The 19,885-nt window shown below is 44.2% G+C and overlaps 1 protein-coding gene across 1 annotated transcript in view; it reads left to right on the forward strand.

Moving 5' to 3' along the window:
* Positions 1-4,049: 4,049 nt before the first annotated feature.
* The window catches only part of TRMT10A (tRNA methyltransferase 10A), a 31,822-nt gene continuing 15,986 nt past the window's right edge, over positions 4,050-19,885 (forward strand). Inside the window, 4 exon segments of the mRNA XM_033957227.1 lie at positions 4,050-4,237; positions 5,642-5,864; positions 11,237-11,399; positions 16,615-16,686. Coding sequence (XP_033813118.1) covers positions 5,647-5,864; positions 11,237-11,399; positions 16,615-16,686 — 453 coding nt within the window. The 5' untranslated portion in view covers positions 4,050-4,237; positions 5,642-5,646.

The raw sequence follows: 19,885 nt of genomic DNA on the forward strand, positions 1-19,885 counted from the left end.
GTACGACTAAGTCTAAGCCTGCCCACGAACCGCTCAAATTTTGCCCTCGACACTCCTCCTGAAACGCACTGCACAGTCACAAAGAGTACTAATGTGATCAAAGAGGGAAAAGCACAGCCAAGTCTGGCCCTGGACTCTTTTTTTTCCCCCTTTCTGGAGGACCTACTGCTATTAAATATTTCTATAAGCGCTCACAGATGTATGCAGCGCTGCAGAGTCACAAAGGGAAAAGCACAGCCAAGTGTGGCCCTGGTCTCTTTCTGGAGGACCTAACATAGAAACATAGAAATAGATGGCAAATAAGGGCCACGGCCAATCTAGTCTGCCCACCCCAATGACCCTCCCCTACCTTTCTCTGTGAATAGATCCCACGTGTCTATCCCATTTGGCCTTAAAATCAGGCACGCTGCTGGCCTCAATCACCTGAAGTGGAAGACTATTCCAGCGATCAACCACCCTTTCAGTGAAAAAGAATTTCCTGGTGTCCCCGTGCAGTTTCCTGCCCCTGATTTTCCACGGATGCCCCCTTGTTGCCACGGGACCCTTGAAAAAGAAGATATCTTCTTCCACCTCGATGCGGCCCGTGAGATACTTGAATGTCTCGATCATGTCACCCCTCTCTCTGCGTTCCTCGAGTGAATACAGCTGCAACTTATCCAGCCGTTCCTCATACGGGAGATCCTTGAATCCCGAGACCATCCGGGTGGCCATTCTCTGGACCGACTCGTCTCAGCACATCCTTACGGTAATGCGGCCTCCAGAATTGCACACAGTATTCCAGGTGGAGCCTCACCATGGATCTATACAATGGCATAATGACTTCAGGCTTACAGCTGACAAAACTCCTGCGTATGCAACCTATGATTTGCCTTGCCTTGGATGAAGCTTGCTCCACTTGATTGGCAGTCTTCATGTTCTCACTGACGATCACCCCTAAGTCTCGTTCTGCTTCAGTTCTTGTTAGGATCTCGCCATTAAGGGTGTAAGTCTTGCATGGATTTTGGCTGCCCAGGTTCATGACTTTGCATTTTTTGGCATTGAAGCTGAGTTGCCAGGACCTAGACCAGCGCTCTAGTAGGAGTAGGTCGTGCATCATGTTGTCGGACATTGAATTTATGTCTGTTGTGCTTTTGCCCACTACATTGCTTAGTTTGGCATCATCGGCGAATAATGTTATTTTACCTCGCAGCCCTTCTGCCAAGTCTCTTATAAAGATGTTGAATAGGATCGGGCCCAGGACCGAGCCCTGCGGCACTCCACTGATTACCTCCATCATTTCGGAGGGGGTGCCGTTCACCACTACCCTCTGAAGCCTACCTCCAAGCCAGTTCCCAACCCATTTTGTCAATGTGTCGCCCAATCCTATAGAACTCATCTTGCTCAGCAACCTGCGGTGTGGTACGCTATCGAATGCTTTACTGAAGTCCAGGTACACGATGTCCAGGGACTCCCCAACATCCAGCTTCCTCGTCACCTAGTCAAAGAAGCTGATCAGGTTGGATTGGCAGGATCTCCCCTTAGTAAATCCATGTTGATGGGGATCCCGTAGATTCTCCTTGTTCAGGATCGTATCCAATTGGCGTATGATTAGAGTTTCCATTAGTTTGCACACTATTGATGTGAGACTCACCGGTCTGTAGTTTGTTGTCTCCATCTTGGAGCCTTTCATGTGGAGTGGAATGACGTTAGCCATCTTCCAATCCAACGGGACGTTACCCGTACTAAGGGAGAGATTGAAGAGCGCGGATAGCGGTTCCGCCAAGACATCACACAACTCCCTGAGCACCCTGGGGTGTAGGTTGTCAGGCCCCATTGCCTTGTTAACCTTAAGCTTTGACAGCTCGCAGTAAACACCGCTGGATGTAAACTCAAAATTACTAAACGGGTCATCTGCGTCGACCCTTGTCTGTAGCTGAGGGCCGAGTCCTGGCGCCTTGCGGGTGAAGACTGAGCAGAAGTATTCATTTAACAGTTGGGCTTTTTCCGAGTTGGCTTCTACATAGTCTCCGTCTGGTTTCCTAAGACGTACTATCCCGCATGAGTTCTTATTTCTGTCACTGATATACCTGAAGAAGGATTTATCTCCTTTCTGGATGTTCTTCGCTAGACTTCTCCATGCGGAATTTGGCCCCCCTAACTGCTGTTTTGACAGCTTTTGACTTGGCCAGATAGACTTCCCTAGAGTCCTGTTTCCCTGATTGTTTGTAAGAGATGAATGCTTTTTTCTTCTCCTTGATGAGGTCCGAAATCTCCGCAGAGAACCACTGTAGCTTATTGTTCCTTCGCCGTTTACTTACTGATTTAACAAAGCGGTTTGTTGCTTCTTGTATGGTGGCTTTCAAAGTCAACCACATTTCTTCCATGTTATCGGTTTCTGCTTGGCTTTGTAGCGCCTGGTGAACGAAGTCTCCCATTTCTTTGAAGTTTGTGTCCTTGAATTTGAGGACCTTGGTCAGTGTGGTAGATTTAGTGAAACCTTTCCTGAGATTGAACCATACCATGTTGTGGTCACTGGAGGCCAATGTGTCGCCCACCGAGACCTCTGTGACTTTCTCCATTGGTAAGTATCAGGTCCAGTATTGCCTGATCACTTGTTGGTTCCAACACCAGTTGCCTGAGTCTTGCTCCCTTCATAGAGTTTAATAGCCTCCTGCTGCTGCCGGAAGCAGAGGAAAGCGTGTCCCAATCCACATCAGGCATGTTGAAGTCATCTAACAATACTGTGTCCCCACGCAAGGTGATATTCTCTATATCTCCAATTAATTCCATATCTAGGTCATCCTGTTGTCTTGGGATTCTGTATATTACGCCAAGATACAGGCATTTATCCTTCCCTCTGGCCAAATTTACCCAAAGGGATTCCCCATTGTAGTGGACATCTTTAGTATATAATGCTACACCTCCTCCCATTTTGCCCTCCCTGTCCCGGCAAAGCAAGTTGTAACCCAGTATGACCATGTCCCACCCGTGGGAATCCGTGAGCCAGGTCTCAGATATCGCCACCACATCCAGGTCGGCATTTCTCATTTCTGTTTCTAATTCCAGGATCTTGTTTCCCAGACTGTGGGCGTTTACGTACATAGCCCTCCATGTTGTATGTTTGTTATGTCTCAGTGGGGATGTTCCCGCTTGAGCTACTTGGACACCTTTAGCATTATTCGTATGTTTTGTACTTTCCCTAGACCCAGAGTTACAACGTGCACCTATCCCTACTGCTATTAAATATTTCTATAAGCGCTCTCAGATGTACGCAGCGCTGCACAGAGTCACAAAGAGTACTAATGTGATCAAAGAGGGAAAAGCAAAGCCAAATCTGGCCCTAGACTTCCCCCCCCCCCCTTTCTGGAGGACCTACTGCTATTAAATATTTCTATAGCGCTCTTAGATGTACGCAGCACTGCACAGAGTCACAAAGAGTACTAATGTGATCAAAGAGGGAAAAGCACAGCCAAGTCTGGCCCTGGACTCTTTTTTCTCCCCCTTTCTGGAGGACCTACTGCTATTAAATATTTCTATAAGCGCTCTCAGATGTACAGCGCTGCAGAGTCACAAAGAGGGAAAAGCACAGCCAAGTCTGGCCCTGGACTCTTCCCCCCCCCCCTTTCTGTAGGACCTACTACTATTAAATATTTCTATAGGTCTACCAGACAACGCAAGCTGCACAGAGTTAAAAGTAAGAAAATAGTCTCAGCTTGAAAGACCTTACAACTTTTTTTCTCTCCAAAAATACCCTGCTGAAAGCACAGAGGAAAGTTAGAACCATCAACCTAACCCGCCCAAAACTTTCTGCCTCGTCCTTCATCACAGCAGGAAACAAAAGTTCCGACGTTGAAGGGGCGGACCTTTGGAGCATGGGCAAAAATGTTTTTAATAGGTCGATGTTAAAAAACACTATGCAAATTACCCTTCTCTGCTCACGGTAAAGGAGTAGGGGCGAGGAATGGATAATTTGCATAGCGCGCCAAGGCGTTGGACCAATCGAAATACAACCCCTTGGCGCGCTATGCAAATTAGCCCTTCCCCGCCCGTACTCCACCGTGAGCAGTGGCGTAATTCATGGAAAATCCTTGTAGCAGCGCTGTAGCACTTAATTCAGAAAGCTTGCTTTGGTCGCTAATGCTGGTTCTTCTGCTCATGCTCAGTTAGACTTGATCTGAGCATGTGCGGAAGAACAGGCATTATCCGAAGTTTGCGTGCTGAATTAAGTGCTGCTGAAGATATGGTTCAGGCAGGAAAGGTCTGTTCACCTTCAAGTACGGGGTGCAGGTAAACCGGGAGAAGCAGGCGCTTGACAATTCATGCGCGAATCACCGCCGAGTCGCGAGTCCGATGTCAGATCCCGGAACCGGTCCGGCGCGGTCTCTGCAGCTGCAAAATTCCAGTCGGGCGCTCACTTAAAGTAGCTGGGCGATGCGCCCGGCTGAAACACGCTAGGGAGAACTGCCTCTGCCGTGATATTACCTGAGGCCTTTTCTTCCATTGGAGATAGTGCCCTAACAAGTGGAGATTTAAATTTATTATTGATTTATCCACCTCTTTAAGTAGATTAGTATTTCTAATTTTATTTATAGCATTAAAATCTGATTAAGGCTTTTTGCTTAATCTGTCAGTGCGGGTTGGGGATAGGAGTTTATGGAATGAGGTTCTTGGGAAGGGGAGGGGGCCCGCTTACTTAAATATTTTTTGAGGGTGCATATTAGGGTGGATAATGGGTATTCCTGTGATAATCAGTGTGGCTGCATTACTGCATGCTAATTGGTTAGTGCAGTTAATGCTGTGAGTGTTTAGTAGCGCTATAGAAATAATTAGTAGTAGAAGGATTACCATATTAGCCCTTACCTCCTACAAAATAGGTGTTGGTAAGTTCTCACATGCTAATTGTTTGTGTGTGTGTGTGTGTGGGGGGTTAATGGCCATGCACTAATGGAAAAAAATCACATTTGGCCATCAATACAAAAAAATGGAAAATTGGGCATTTTACTGCTGTGATAAAAATAGCCTTAAGATGCAGGAAAAACCTGCAGAAGGGTGTATAAAGGTTAGTTTTTGCCACAGCTTAGTAAAAGGGCTCTTAATTTAAATCATTTTAGAAGCATCTGAAGAAATAAACAAGGCTCTGAATGGTGATTTAGAGAAGGGTTTATATTTTTTCTGTGTTGGTCCTGTAATTAAGAGCCTTTACATCATGCTCTGCTTTGCTGAGTTTGATCAAAGTGGAAGCTAGGAGTCACTGAAATCCAAGGAGGACTGAAATCCAAGCTATAAGTTAAGATGCATGGTAAAACAGAAAGCAAGGGCTCCTTTTACTAAGCCGCGTTAGTGACCTTTCATCACGCGCTAACCCCTGCGCTAGCCGAAAAACTACCGCCTGCTCAAGAGGAGGCTGTAGCAGCTAGTGCGGCTGGTGGTTTAGCGTGCGCTATTACGTGCATTAAACAGCTAGCGCGGCTTCGTAAAAGGAGCCCTAAGTCTCATGGCAGTTCTCTGCATTCTTCTAAAATTAGATTTTTGTTTTTTTGTACTTATTTTATGTATCAGTCATTGTCTACATGCAGAAATGAAGAAGGTGTTTTGATTCTTCTGGAACTCCAGGTCTACAGGATTAAAGTGGACTTTTTTGTCTCTTAAATGCATCTGCCAGCTATTATGACATCAGAAATGGTACCCAGTACTACATCACCTCCTGAGATGATTGATATGAAGTTAAAAGTGAGCTCGGATACTGATAACCCAGAAGGAAAGAAGCTAGGACTGAATGAAGCAGAGTGTGACTGCAGAGCAGATACTGGGGGAGCTGTGTCCAAGAGGCAATTAAAGAAACTGATGAGACAGAAGCAATGGGAAGAGCAGAGAGAGCTGCGAAAGTAGGTACTGTATGAAGGGTTCTCATCACAATTACCTTCATTTTTGTGATTGTTTCTTGATTAGTATGCACAGACTGAAGTTTTGAGTCAAGAGGAGTTCCCAAGGCCAGAAATCAGTTTCCTGGCACAGCTTTGAAATAGTGTATTTTTGGCCCAAACTTTTTATTTGCTATGCCTTCTAGAAAGGAAAGATTTTACTGGAATAATTATACACATAAAAAATATGTAATATACTAGTCTTTAAGCCCGTTACATTAACGGGTGCTAGAATACTGTTCACCCTCTATGTTGCCCCTTCCATTCACTGCCCTCTCTTCTCTTTCTATCTTTCTCTTTCTCTCCCATATGGCCTATCTCCATCTCCTCCTTCCTTTTGCCTTGGTCTGGCATACCTTCCTCCTTCCCTCCAAGGCATTCTCTCCCCCTCTGCTCCCTTTCCTCATTTAACTACTTCATTGGTCAGCAGCAGCATTCACAATTCATTGCTGTTGCTGGCTTCAGGTCTTTCTCTCTGCCCGGTCCTGTCTTCATGAAAACAGGAAGTAGGCAGGACCGGCCAGAGAGGAAGGCCTGAAGCCAGCAACAGCAGCGAATTGTAAACGCTGCTGCTGCCTGAAGTACCCGAGGCAGACGCTTCTCTCCCCTCCCAGCCCAACCCCCGCTGACTCTGCGACCCTCCCAGCAAGATGACTTTAATATCAAACCTCCCTCCAGCGTTGGCAGTCGCTGCACGTTAAACAGGCTGTTTCGGCTTTCTTCTGCCGTTGAGGCTCTCTGTTGCGTCATTGATGACGTAATCAGTGACACAGCAAAGGGACTCAACTGCAGGAGAAAGGCCGAAGCAGCCTGTTTAACGTGCAGCGAGTGCGAACGCTGGAGGGATGTTTGTACCGGTGCAGAAGCGATATGTCTCTCCCCCTCCAGTACCTGTGCAGCACTTTGCTGCGGCGCATCCTCCCATGGGGGGGGGGGTTGCACAGTGGGAGCGGGTGAGAGCGGCGATCTCCAGTTGGGGGGGAGGGGGGTGAGAGCGGCGATCTCCAGTTGGGGGGGAGGGGGTTGAGAGCGGCAATCTCCAGTTGGGGGGGGGGGTTTGCACAGTGGGAGCGGGTGAGAGCGGCGATCTCCAGTTGGGGGGGAAGAGGGGGAGAGCGGCGATCTCCAGTTGGGGGGGGTTTGCACAGTAGGAGCGGGTGAGAGCGGCGATCTTCAGTTGGGGGGGGAGGGGGTTGAGAGCGGCAATCTCCAGTTGGGGGGGAGGGGGTTGAGAGCGGCGATATCCAGTTGGGGGGGGGGGGGGTTTGCACAGTGGGAGCCGGGTGAGAGCGGCGATCTCCAGTTGGGTTTTTTTTATTTTTTTTGTTTTAAGTTGAAAGCCGGCGCTGCAGTTCCTTGATAGTGAGAGCCGGGGGTGAGGAAGGCCGCTGCAGCTGTGTAATTTTTTATATTTATTTGAAAGCTGCCGCGAGCAAGTGGTTACGTAAAACCCGCGCATGCGCAATCGTGTTTTCGCGATGGATCAGGGAACACGATTTTTTTAGTGCGCATGCGCGGCCTAGCATTTTATTATATTAGATGGCAGTAACATTCCCTCCCCAATGCGACTACAGCTAAGTTTTATTAAAAAATTTGCTATTAAGTTCTATAAGTTATTCTGCTACATTGTATAAACTACAGAGCTATAAATAAATAAATTAGCTCAAGCACTTTAAGCACATTCTCTTGAGATATAAGTATATTAAAAAAGAAAATTGGGACTAGTGAAGAGACACAGTGAAAATCCACTCTAACCAATTGGTCTAATGAGTGTCACCTCTGAAGTCCTTATAAGTATGAAAAAAGTTAATTTAGTTTGGTAATAATAAAATTGTAATATAACTGTTCTAAACAAGCAATTTTTAGAAACTAGTTTACGAATCTTTTAGGAAGCATGTGTAAAAGAATAACTTTTCTCAGTAAATGTTTAATTTTCTTAATATTTTTTTCCTTGTATAAGCATAATATTTGATACCACCACTGCCTCTCGTGCAAACATCAGTAGTTCAGTTGAATTGTTGTACTCGTTTTATATTATAATATATCTCTGTGGGTTTGTGGTTTTGAGAATGGGATCTCAGAAGCAGGCCAGGATGAACATCCAGAATAGGGTTTTCTGAATATCCATAATGAATAAGCCTGAGATAGATTTCTGTATGTTGTCTTATATTTGTCTTATGTCTATTCATTATGGATATCCTGAAAATCTTTCTGCCTGTGGTATTACCAGGACAAGCTGGGGAAACTCTGCTTCAGAGTGAGAATTAGTGATGTGCACAAGGCAAAATTTTCAGTTTAGCCTGATTTTGGAACATTTTTATTCAGTTCGTTTCAGACATTTCTTATAATGAAAATCTTCTCAAATGTGCAAATTGAATTAATACACGCTAATTTATAGATTAACATGTATTTAAATTGTTGAATTTACTTTATATACTTTAAATTTAAAGCTTGCTAATAATGACCCAGATGTGCGTTAATGAATGCATATCCCTAGATATAATGGATTTTGGTTATAGTATATAATTCGAGGACCCTTTATGCTGTGGCATCATCAACCTTCCTAACTCTCCTTATGTGCATAATGCTACAGAACCATAGAAAGAAAAATATTTTCTTCTTAAGTGTATGACTTATTTTTTTATATTGCACACATGACCCCATGATAGCGGCTAATTAACCGTGTGACCTCCCTGAAAGTGTAGAAAAATGATGCGCCTATGAAAAGCCTACCAGGTTGTGAACCCAAACTGAAAACAAGAGAATTTACCCAATGATCTCCACAAACAAATCCAAGAAGAAACAAAAAACATTGTGGAGAAATGATGTTCCTGAGATGAACTTTATTAATATTAAAACTTGGCAAACCACATAAAAACCTCTAGGACTCAATCCGCTGAAAAGCTTTGGATCCTGGACCCAACATGGTCCGTGTTTCAACAGAATGTCTTCTTCAGGGGCACCTATGAAGTCCTATGGTAAAGATACGTGGAAAAAAATGCCAGTCGGAAATAAACTGATCCATAAAAGCTGTGTGCAGGACAGGGGCCCAAGCCGAGTGAAAACCCACACTGAAGACATATAGGGGGAAATTCTGTATAGGACGCCGGTCTCAGCAGCCGCCTAAGTAGCTGCTGAGAATCGTGCACCGGTGTTAAATACAAAATCGCATAACCCCGCCAGTTAGAGAATCGCCTAGGGATCCCTTGCCATAAGCTGATCGTGGCAAGGAAATACCCTTGCAATGATCGGCTGAGCAGTTGCAACAGGGAACCCCTGCCAAGCATCCAGACAGGAGGCATGCCCACTTCCTCCTGTCCCTGAACCCTTCAGGAAGCAGCCGCGCAGGAGGGATACCCGCTCCCTCTGGAACTCCCAATACCCTGTGAAGAAGAACCCTCCACCCCTAAGACTGCAGGCCCCCCACCCCGCCCCCTAATTCTACCCCCTCACCACCCCCAGTACCTTGTATTTGAAAGCCCAGCCAGAGGGATGCTCATACCCTCTGGCCAGCAGGCCTCCCACTCTGTGAGAATGGGAACGGTAATGAATTTTGTCACTGTGTCACATGCAGGAAAGACCCTCGTAAGGGTGTGCTTAAGTCTGTTTTTACAATAGTAAAAGGACACATTAGCTTTTCAAAGGTTTAGTGTAATGGGGATAGTGCTTGGGTGTCATTTTCATTTCAATCTACTTATTTTATTTATCAAAAATTTTAATGCTGAATGTGGATAGTTTTGACATCTCTAATCACTTTCTAAAATGATTGGACATATTTTTCCTTTTTCAGAAAGCTATGACAGTAAGACACTGCTGGATCTGTGCTGGTCTGTAATTATACACACTCAGTTGCATTCAAGACTTGACAAAATGTGGGTGGGGTATGGTGGTGTGGAATAAGTGTCTTTAATATTATTGGTACCATATCTGTAGAAGTTCAAACTTAACAGTATTTGCAGTTCAAATCAAGTATTATGCTTGGCTTTTAAAATTATATGTGGTTGACTGTACAAATTACCCCCTCTTTTACTAAAGCCAGTAGCATGGGGTGGTACAATAAATGCTCCAATGCCCATAGGAATTAAGTGGGCATTGGAGCATTTGCCATGTGGCACTCAGCTGTGTGGATTTGTAAAAGGAGGCCTTAGCCATGTTTACTAAAGTTTAGTGCATGCTAAGTGCTGTGCAGCCCATTTTATTCCTGTGAGCCATACAGCACTTAATGGGCCTTATCTACATTTTTATCTTGGTCTACTAGGTCTATTTATGTTCATAAATTAGAATTACAGTGGTACTTTGGATTACGAGCATAATCCATTCCAGGAGCATGCTCATAATCCAAAATGCTCGTTTAACAAAGGGAGTTTCCCCATAGGAAATAATGGAAACTCGCATTGATACGTTCCCACCCCCCCGAGGCCAGCGGCGCTGCTCTATCCCCCCCCCACGAGAACCGGCATTGCTCCCCCCGAAGGCCCCCCTGCGATCTGGCACCCCCCCCCCAGCCCACTGCTTACTGTCATCTGGGCACCCGCACCGGCATGTCCTGTGCGTTGGTGCCGGTGCCCGAAGATTGGCCTCCTCTTCTGCGAGTTCACGGGGGGGGTGCCCGATCGCGACGGGGGGGGTGCCCGATCGTGGTGGGGGGGAGGGTGCCGGATCGCGGGGGGGAGGGTGCCGGATCGCGGGGGGGGGGGGCGCTTGTAAATCGAGTCATGCTCAGTTTCCGAGGTGCCAATTTTGCGAATGTTTTGCTCGTCTTGCAAAACACTTGCAAACCGGTGCACTCGTAAACCGAGGTACCACTATACTTTCAGCTTCAAGTTTGATAACCTCCCAGAAAAAAAAAACTATTGCTGTGTAGTTCCTGGTTTTGTGGATTTCTCTGCCACTTCATTTCAGAATAGAACAGGAGTACTTGAAATTTTAGAAATTTGTTAAAATCATGATTAAGTACACAAGAGCATAAGAATTGCCATATTGGATCAGATCAAATGTCCATCTAGGCCAGAATCTTGTTTCCAACAGTAGCCAAGCCCTCCCAAGAAAATAGCTCCCTGGTTATTTAATAAGTACTTTGCTTGAATTTAATAAGTACTTTGTTTTACTTTGATGTAAACTGTTCTGAGTTCTTTGGTTGTGACATATAAAAGTTCATTATATTTAGGCTTCAGGCTTGTTAAAATTTGATGTACCACCCTAGAGAAAAATTCAGAGCAGTTTACATTGTGCATGTTAACAAGCAAGATGCCATCAACTACCAGTAATCATTTTAGTAATGGAATTTCACAAACAGTCCCTGGTATATTGACTATGTAATCTTTTCCTTATTTTAGGCAGAAAAGAAAAGAAAAACGAGAGAAGAGGAAACAAGAGCGCCGGTCCCAGGCAGAGCTGAGTGTGGATGGTGCGACCAGGAAACGTATCCGTAGGGATGTCGTACACAGTGCACTCCGTCTTATTGTGGATTGCAGTTTTGACAGCCTTATGGCATTAAAGGTTAGGCTTGGCATAGTCTCTTTTGATTGCGGTGTCTGTTCATCTTGTGGTCTCTCTCCTGCTCCTGGAGGAAAAGTCCATAGTCTGTTATTGAGAAAGATATGGGGGAAGCCACTGCTTTCCCTGGAATGGACAGCATGTAATGTTGCTACTCCTTGGGTTTGGGCCAAGTAATGCCTAGATCTGTAAACGTGTGTACTTTCAAAACAAGCAATAGAATGGGAGCAGCTGTTGACACTAATACAAATACTCTCAGGAAAAGGGTCAGTTAAACTCCAGTTACTACTCTAAATCAGAACCCCATATGGACACAAACACCCCCTCTGCAACACTAACAGGCCTTAATCACACACACACACACACACACAAACCAATCACATAGCATGTAGTAGCAGGAAAAAGAGAAGGAAAAAGAAAGAAAGGTGGAGAAAAAGCCTCAGTTCAGCTTCATCTGGCAAAAAACTCCACCTTTCAAAACAAACCCTAGCACTCCAAAATATAGAAAAAGTAGAAAAAAGCACTATGCTAGCCTGCAGAGAGAAGTTATATATCACACCGGGACACACAGCCTTCAGTCGCAAAAATATGGGAAAATCGGCACTGTAGCAATGTAGTCCAGGATTTAGCGTGAAACACAGCAAAAAAAGAACAACTTAGCTGCTTCGGCATCCAGGATCTCTCAGTCCTTCACCTCCTGGGCCCTGCAGCCACTGAACCCGACGGGGAACCCTCCGTTTCGCTCTAGTCGCTGCGTCAGGGGTTTCAAGTTCACTGCTTCTCATAAGCTCTATCCAGACCCACCATACTCTTCAGGCTCTCATACCGCTTCACGAATCAATACCGGTGCTCAGACGCTCCGCAGCCACCCGCTAGAAATTTCACACAAGCTCCACCTCCAGACACGATCCACCAATCGCATTCAATCACAAACCAAAGAAGGTCGCCCACTCGATCCGGGCATTCAGTCCCTCAGGCTGAACAGATTGCAGCGTAAAAATCCATTTTTGCTCTTTCTGCTGGAGTAAACGCCTCCAATTCCACCGACGAACAGGGTAAGCAATGTGCTCAATTACTGTGCAACGAAGAGCCCCAAATTCATGGTTAGCTTCCAAACAGTGTTTTCACCAATGGCTCCTCCAGCCTCCGGGTATGCAGACAGGACCTGTGCTCAATTATTCTGGTCTTAAATTGACGGTAAGTGTGTCCCACATAGATCATAGAACAGGGACACATTATAATATAAACCACCCCCTCAGTTACGCATGAAGTGGCACTTCGTAGTTTATACACTTTACCAGTCTTAGGGTGCACAAACTTGTCTGACTCGATCATTACAGGGCACACTGAACACTGACCACAACTTCTGTGGCCCCCTGTAGTCCCCATGTCCAAAACAGATGAAACAGGTCTCAAAACATTAGGGCTAAGTATATCACTAAGATTCCGATTACGCCCATAAATGCTATATATGGTTCTTTTTTTAACTGTATTTTGCTTGAAATAATAAAAGAAATTGAACTTAAAAAAAGAAGATGTAGGCTCGGATGTACCCGTAAGATGTTAAAATGTGAACTTCTGAACATATGGAGACAAAGGGAACCATGTCTTGGAACCCCTGCCCCTGGCAGTATTCAAGTAAGGCCTCTCTGTGGTTGTATAGGGCCCTCTTCCTGGCCCTTGCTACTACATGGATGGGATAACCCCTGTTTACAAATCTCTCCTGTAGTAGGGCCGATTGGTGTCAAAATTCTTCATTAGTATTGCAGATGCGTCTATAGCGCAAAAATTGGGCAAACAGAATGCTAGTCTTCATGGCATATGGGTGCATGCTGCTAAATTGCAATAAAGAATTGCGATCAGTTTCTTTGACATGTACAGTGGTATGTATAGAGCCACCCTCAACCTCCACAGTAACATCCAAAAACGCTATCTTAGTGCGATGGAAGTTCATCTCAAATTTCAGCTCAGGGTGACAGGCATTGATGTAATCTCTAAATGAGAGCAACTCATCCAAAGATCCACGCCAGAGATAAAAAAATGTCATTGATAAAGCAGGTCCATCCCACCATCGCTTGAAAAAATGTAGAGGGGTAAATAAACCGGTCTGCAAAGTAGCCCATAAACAGGTTGGCTATTATAGGAGCAAAAGTGGCACCCATAGCAACCCCCGAGAGTTGCATATAGAACTGACCCTCAAACAGATAGTAGTTCTTCTTCATGGCTAGAGCTGTAAGCCCCAACAAAAAATCCGGGGGAACCAGCCACAGTCGGGGCAGTTGGCTCAAAAAATGTTGTAATACCTCCAAGGCCTCATCCTGAGGAATGGGGGTGTACAGAGAAGCCACATCAAACGTCACTAGAAACGTCAGATAAATCATGCTCCCAGCTCCCTAGTAGATTCAAAAAATGAGTGGTGTCCTTCAATAAAGATGGCACAAAGGAAAGACAAGGATGACAAAGGGGGTGTTATAGTGGTATGGGGACGGGAACAGTATTTGATAGAAGCTAATAAGCAACTCCAGCAGGCTAGCAACTACCTTCCCTTGGATAGTGATCCTTCTGAGGAAATTTTTGATGCTTTAGTAAGGATGTTGAATATGGGGAGGAAGGTGGGTTTCCTGACGAAAGCTGAATATAGCTTTTTGTCGTTTCAACATTTTAAAGTCCCTGCCTTCTATTTACTCCCAAAAATACACAAGAATGTGTACACCCCCCCGAGTAGACCGATAGTGTCAGGGAGGGATTCTTTTTTAGAACGAGTGTGCCAGTATGTGGATATTCACCTTCATCCTTGTCTTTTCTTTGTGCTATAGACGCATCTGCACTACTAATGAAGAATTTCGACACCAATCGGCCCTACTACAGGAGAGATTTGTAAATGGGGGTTATCCCATCCATGTAGTAGCAAGGGCCAGGAAGAGGGCCCTAAACAACCACAGAGAGGCCTTACTTGAATACCGCCAGGGGCAGGGGTTCCAAGACATGGTTCCCTTTGTCTCCACGTATAATCATATGTCCAGAAGTTCACAGTGGGTTATTCGTCGACATTTTAACATCTTACGGGTACATCCGAGCCTACAACATCTTCAGATTTTATTTTTTTATGGGCGTAATCGGAATCTTAGTGATATACTTAACCCGGAGGCTGGAGGAGCCATTGGTGACACATTGTTTGGAAGCTAACCATGAATTTGGGGCTCTTCGTTGCACAGTAATTGAACACATTGCTTACCCTGTTCGTCGGGGGAATTGGAGGCGTTTACTCCGGCAGAAAGAGCAAAAATGGATTTTTACGCTGCAATCTGTTCAGCCTGTGGGACTGAATGCCCGGATCAAGTGGGCGATCTTCTTTGGTTTGTGATTGAATGCGATTGGTGGATCGTGTCTGGAGGTGGAGCTTGTGTGAAATTTCTAGCGGGTGGCTGCGGAGCGTCTGAGCACCGGTATTGATTCGTGAAGCGGTATGAGAGCCTGAAGAGTATGGTGGGTCTGGATAGAGCTTATGAGAAGCAGTGAACTTGAAACCCCTGACTCAGCGACTAGAGCGAAACGGAGGGTTCCCCGTCGGGTTCAGTGGCTGCAGGGCCCAGGAGGTGAAGGACTGAGAGATCCTGGATGCCGAAGCAGCTAAGTTGTTCTTTTTTTGCTGTGTTCCACGCTAAATCCTGGACTACATTGCTACAGTGCTGATTTACCCATATTTTTGCGACTGAGGGCTGTGTGTCCCGGTGTGCTATATAACTTCTCTCTACAGGCTACCATAGTGCTTTTTTCTACTTGTTCTATATTTTGGAGTGCTAGGGTTTGTTTTGAAAGGTGGAGTTTTTTGCCAGATGAAGCTGAACTGAGGCTTTTTCTCCACCTTTCTTTCTTTCTTTTTCCTTCTCTTTTTCCTGCTACTACATGCTGTGTGATAGGCTTGTGTGTGATTAAGGCCTGTTAGTGTTGCAGAGGGGGTGTTTGTGTCCATATGGGGTTCTGATTTAGAGTAGTAACTGGAGCAGCTGTTGACCCCATGGCTACCTCCTTTATTTAGACATAGGGCGCACTAGCGGCTTAACGCGCATAATACTGCGTGCTAAACCGCTGGCCGCGCTAGCCGCTACCACCTCCTCTTGAGCAGACAGTAGTTTTTAGGCCAGCGCGGGGGTTAGCGCATGATGAAATGTCATGCGCGTTAACCCCGCTAGCGCAGCTTAATAAAAGCCCATAGTATTGTTGTTCAAAATGAAAATAATTATTGCGTATGATCAATTCTGTAACATGTTTCACTAATTCTCGTTTTTCCTTGGTTATATTGGCTGTGTAACACATATTAAAGATTAAACTTAGAGAAATCTCATCTGATTACAAGAAAGTAATTTTACACATATTTTTACAATTTTACACTTACCTGTTTACCTTGGGAGTAAATTCTGGTAAAAATGGAACAAAAGATACTGTCATATACTTAACAGTTAAAGTAAATTAAATTTATATGTGAGAAAAATACACTTTCTGATATTGTTGCCTGAGAGAATATTGAAGAACTCCGTTGTTCTAAAGGTTACTGGAAATACATATTTGTTTAATGCTTAGATACTATTATTAATAGCACCTTAGTTGGTATTATAGTTTTTTGTTTTAGTTTTTTAATCTTACAGTTGTATATTCAACTGATTTTCAAGTGTGAATTTAACTATTTGCATTTTAATTATCCAAGTGCAATATTAACTGTGAAACATCTTTTAAATGCGTACAAGATTTTAAACATATATATTATCAACTTGAAAGAAGTATTGCAATAGTTTCTTATATAATTCTCTAGTTGTTGTGGAGTTTAATTGGGAAATATTTAACATTTTAACTGCATCACATTTAGGGCTCCTTTTATAAAGTCACAGTAGCGATTTCCACACGGCAAATGTGACACAGCCCCTTTAATTCCTATGGGCTGTGTCGCATTTGCTGCACCAGAACTTGCTACTGCGTTTTTGTAAATGAGGTTCTTAACTATTTATCAAAATGCAGTATCTTGCTCCGCCACTAGGGGGTTTACATCAAATCCCAGTTTGAGTAAATTATAATTTAAACCATACCTGTCTGCTTGTGCAGAATCCGAGTATTCTGTTGGGCGTAGAATTTGCTTTTGTTAAGGATGAGTTTTGGAAAGGTATGATACAAACCAGGAAGTTTATAAAATTCCCTTTATGCCTTTTTTCCAATTGTTCTCCAGGATGTTAAAAAGCTTAACAAACAGATTCAAAGGTGCTATGCAGAAAATCGCAGATCACCACATCCTGTACAGGTATTCCAACAAAAACAGAATTTATTGGGGGAAGGGGGAGGAATCATCCTGTTCTGTATCTTGTTTTTTCTAGGGAAAAATGTTCAGATTTACTGAAGATTCTGCTGCAAAGACATAGAATTCAGTACTGGACCTGTTATCCTCTAGTCATGAAGGATACTATTCATATCTATTTGCAGATACTATTGATATCTTTCAACTCCTCCCCTTCACCAGTGGATAATAGCTCCCTATTCAGTTTTTCCTACTGCAAGTGAACTGAGAAGGTGTGTGCTGATCTGCTCTGCTTCATTTTATTATTTTTGGGTATTCTTGTCTGTCATTTTCTGTGTGGCTTTGGTGCCCAAAGATCCCCTTCTTGGGATTACTTCACTGGGGAAAGGACGTAGATCCATGAGGGTGGGCTGCTGCTTGCAGGCCAATCTCTTAGAATACCTGTAGAGCCAACCTGCTTTGTGATCCATTGAAAGCTCAGGTTCTGCTCCCCTGGGAGCTTGCTTGCCTGCTGATTTATCAGAGGCTTGAGCATAGGCTTTGAGGCCTCCTGTGTAACAACCCTTTGGGTATCAGGGAACCGACTGCATATAATCTCCTCCAACACACTGTGTGGATTTACGGGGGTTGGCGTCTTCGGTCAGATTCCCTTTGACTAGCAGTCAAAGATTTCAAGTGGTGGATTTGTTTTTCCAGTCTTCTGAGGCAGGCAGGCTTCTACAAGTTGACAGACAGGCACCAGAGAACCCACAGTGAGTACTTCCATTATTCCTTATGGGGAAAATCGGTGGGCGGGGGGGGGGAAGGTTAGAAAAAGGTAGATCTGAAGGTTTCTGAGAGTAGGGTTAGGTTCCCCCACCTCTAAAAACCCCTTTTTCTGATTTTTTTTTTTTTTTTTTTTGAGAATCAGGGAGGTTCCCAGAAGCCGTCTGGTGAGATTTTACTGACAGTGGCCATCTTGTATTTTTAACATTTGGGGGTTTTTTTTTTCCAAAAACTTCCATCTGTCTCAAAACTCGTTTTGACCAGGGATCACCTGTTATGGATTCTTCAAGCCAATCTGCCCCTGTAACATGCCATTTTTGTGTGGTTTTATTGGCAGAAGAGTGGCCGTGTTCCATGTGGGGTACAGGAGGAAGGGGCAGGCACTTTGGTCTCAGCCTCCATAGAGTCCTCCAGGGTGGGACAACCACAAAAAGCCTGGCCAACAGGGAAGAGGCCTTCCTCAATTTTATGGATGTTGGTGTTTTACTGCAGATGGCACTTTTCTTTCTTCTGAAGGTGGTCTCAGCTTTTCATGTCATCCAAGAGATTTGTTTGCCCACTTTTCAACCTAAGGATTCGGCTAAACAGGATTCTGCAGAGATTGGCGGTTCGAAGAATTTTACTTCACTACCTAGAAAGGATCAATGATTTACTCATAGTAATTTTTTTAGGTACATCAGAAGCAGTAAACCTGTGAGGGAATCTGTGGAAGCGTTGGATGACCAAGGAGCGAAAGGGGCTTTCAGGGAGGATAAGGCCATAGCGGAAAGACTGAATGAATTCTTTGCTTCGGTCTTTACGGCAGAAAATGTAAGAGATCTACCTGAACCGGAAATGGTTTTCAAGGGTGATGATGAGGAGGAACAGAAAAAAATCTCGGTGAATCTGGAAGATGTACTGAGCCAAATTGACAAGTTAAAAAGTGATAAATCACCAGGACCGGATGGTATACATTCCAGGGTACTAAAGGAACTCAAACGTGAAATTGCTGACCTGATGTTAGTGATCTGTAACCTGTTGCTTAAATCGTCTGTAGTACCTGAAGATTGGAGGGTGGCCAATGTTACGCCGATTTTTAAACAGGGCTCCAGGGGAGATTCGGGAAATTATAGACCGATAAGCCTCACTTCGGTGCCAGGCAAAATGGTAGAAACGATTATAAAAAATAAAATTGTATAACACGTAGACAAACATGATTTAATGAGACAGAGTCAGTATGGGTTCAGCCGAGGGAGATCTTACCTCACAAATTTGCTTCACTTCTTTGAGCCAGTTGATATAGTGTATCTAGATTTTCAGAAAGCTTCTAATAAAGTTCCTCATGAGAGGCTCCTGAGAAAATTAAAGAGTCATGGGATAAGTGGCAAATTTCAGTTGTGGATTAGGAATTGGTTATCGGACAGAAAATAGAGGGTTAAATGGTCATTTTTCTCAATGGAGGAGAATAAACAGTGGAGTGCCGCAGGGGTCTGTACTGGGACCAGTGTAATTTAACTTATTTATAAATGATCTGGAAATTGGAATGACAAGTAAGGTGATTAAATTTGCAGATGACACTAAACTGTTCAAAGTTGTTAAAACGCATGCAGATTGTGAAAAATTGCAGGCAGACCTTAGGAAATTGGAAGACTGGGCTTCCAAGTGTAGATGAAATTTAATGTGGACAAATGCAAAGTGATGCACATTGGGAAGAATAACCTGAATCACAGTTACCGGATGCTAGGATCCACCTTGGGAGTTAGCGCCCAAGAAAAGGATATGGGTATCATTGTAGACAATACAATGAAACCTTCTGCTAAATGAGCGGCGGCGGCCAAGAAAGTAAACAGGATGCTGAGAATTATTAAAAAAGGGATGGTTAACAAGACTAAGAATGTCATATTGCCCCTCTATCGCTCCATGGTGCAACTTCATTTGGAGTATTGCATTCAATTCTGGTCTCCTTATCTCAAGAAAGATATAGTGGTGCTAGAAAAGGGTCAAAGAAGAGTGACCAAGATGTTAAAGGGGATGGAACTCCTCTCGTATGAGGAAAGACTAAAGCACTTAGGGCTCTTCAGCTTGGAAAAGAGATGGCTGAGGGGGGAGATGATTGAAGTCTACAAAATCCTGAATGGAGTAGAACAGGTACAAGTGGATTGATTTTTCACTCCGTCAATAATTACACTCGATGAAGTTACAGGGGACACTCGATGAAGTTACAGGTAAATACTCTTAAAACCAATAGCAGGAAAAAAATTTTCACTCAGAATAGTTAAGCTCTGGAACACGTTGCCAGAGGATGTGGTAAGAGTAGATAGCGTAGATGGTTTTAAGAAAGGTTTGGAAAAGTTCCTGGAGGAAAAGTCCATAGTCTGTTATTGAGAAAGACATGGGGAAGCCACTGCTTGCCCTGGATTGGTAGCATGGAATGTTGCTACACCTTGGGTTTTGGCCAGAT

Source organism: Geotrypetes seraphini, chromosome 1 (genome assembly GCF_902459505.1).
Source record: "Geotrypetes seraphini chromosome 1, aGeoSer1.1, whole genome shotgun sequence".
In the NCBI taxonomy this organism is placed as follows: Eukaryota; Metazoa; Chordata; class Amphibia; order Gymnophiona; family Dermophiidae; genus Geotrypetes; species Geotrypetes seraphini.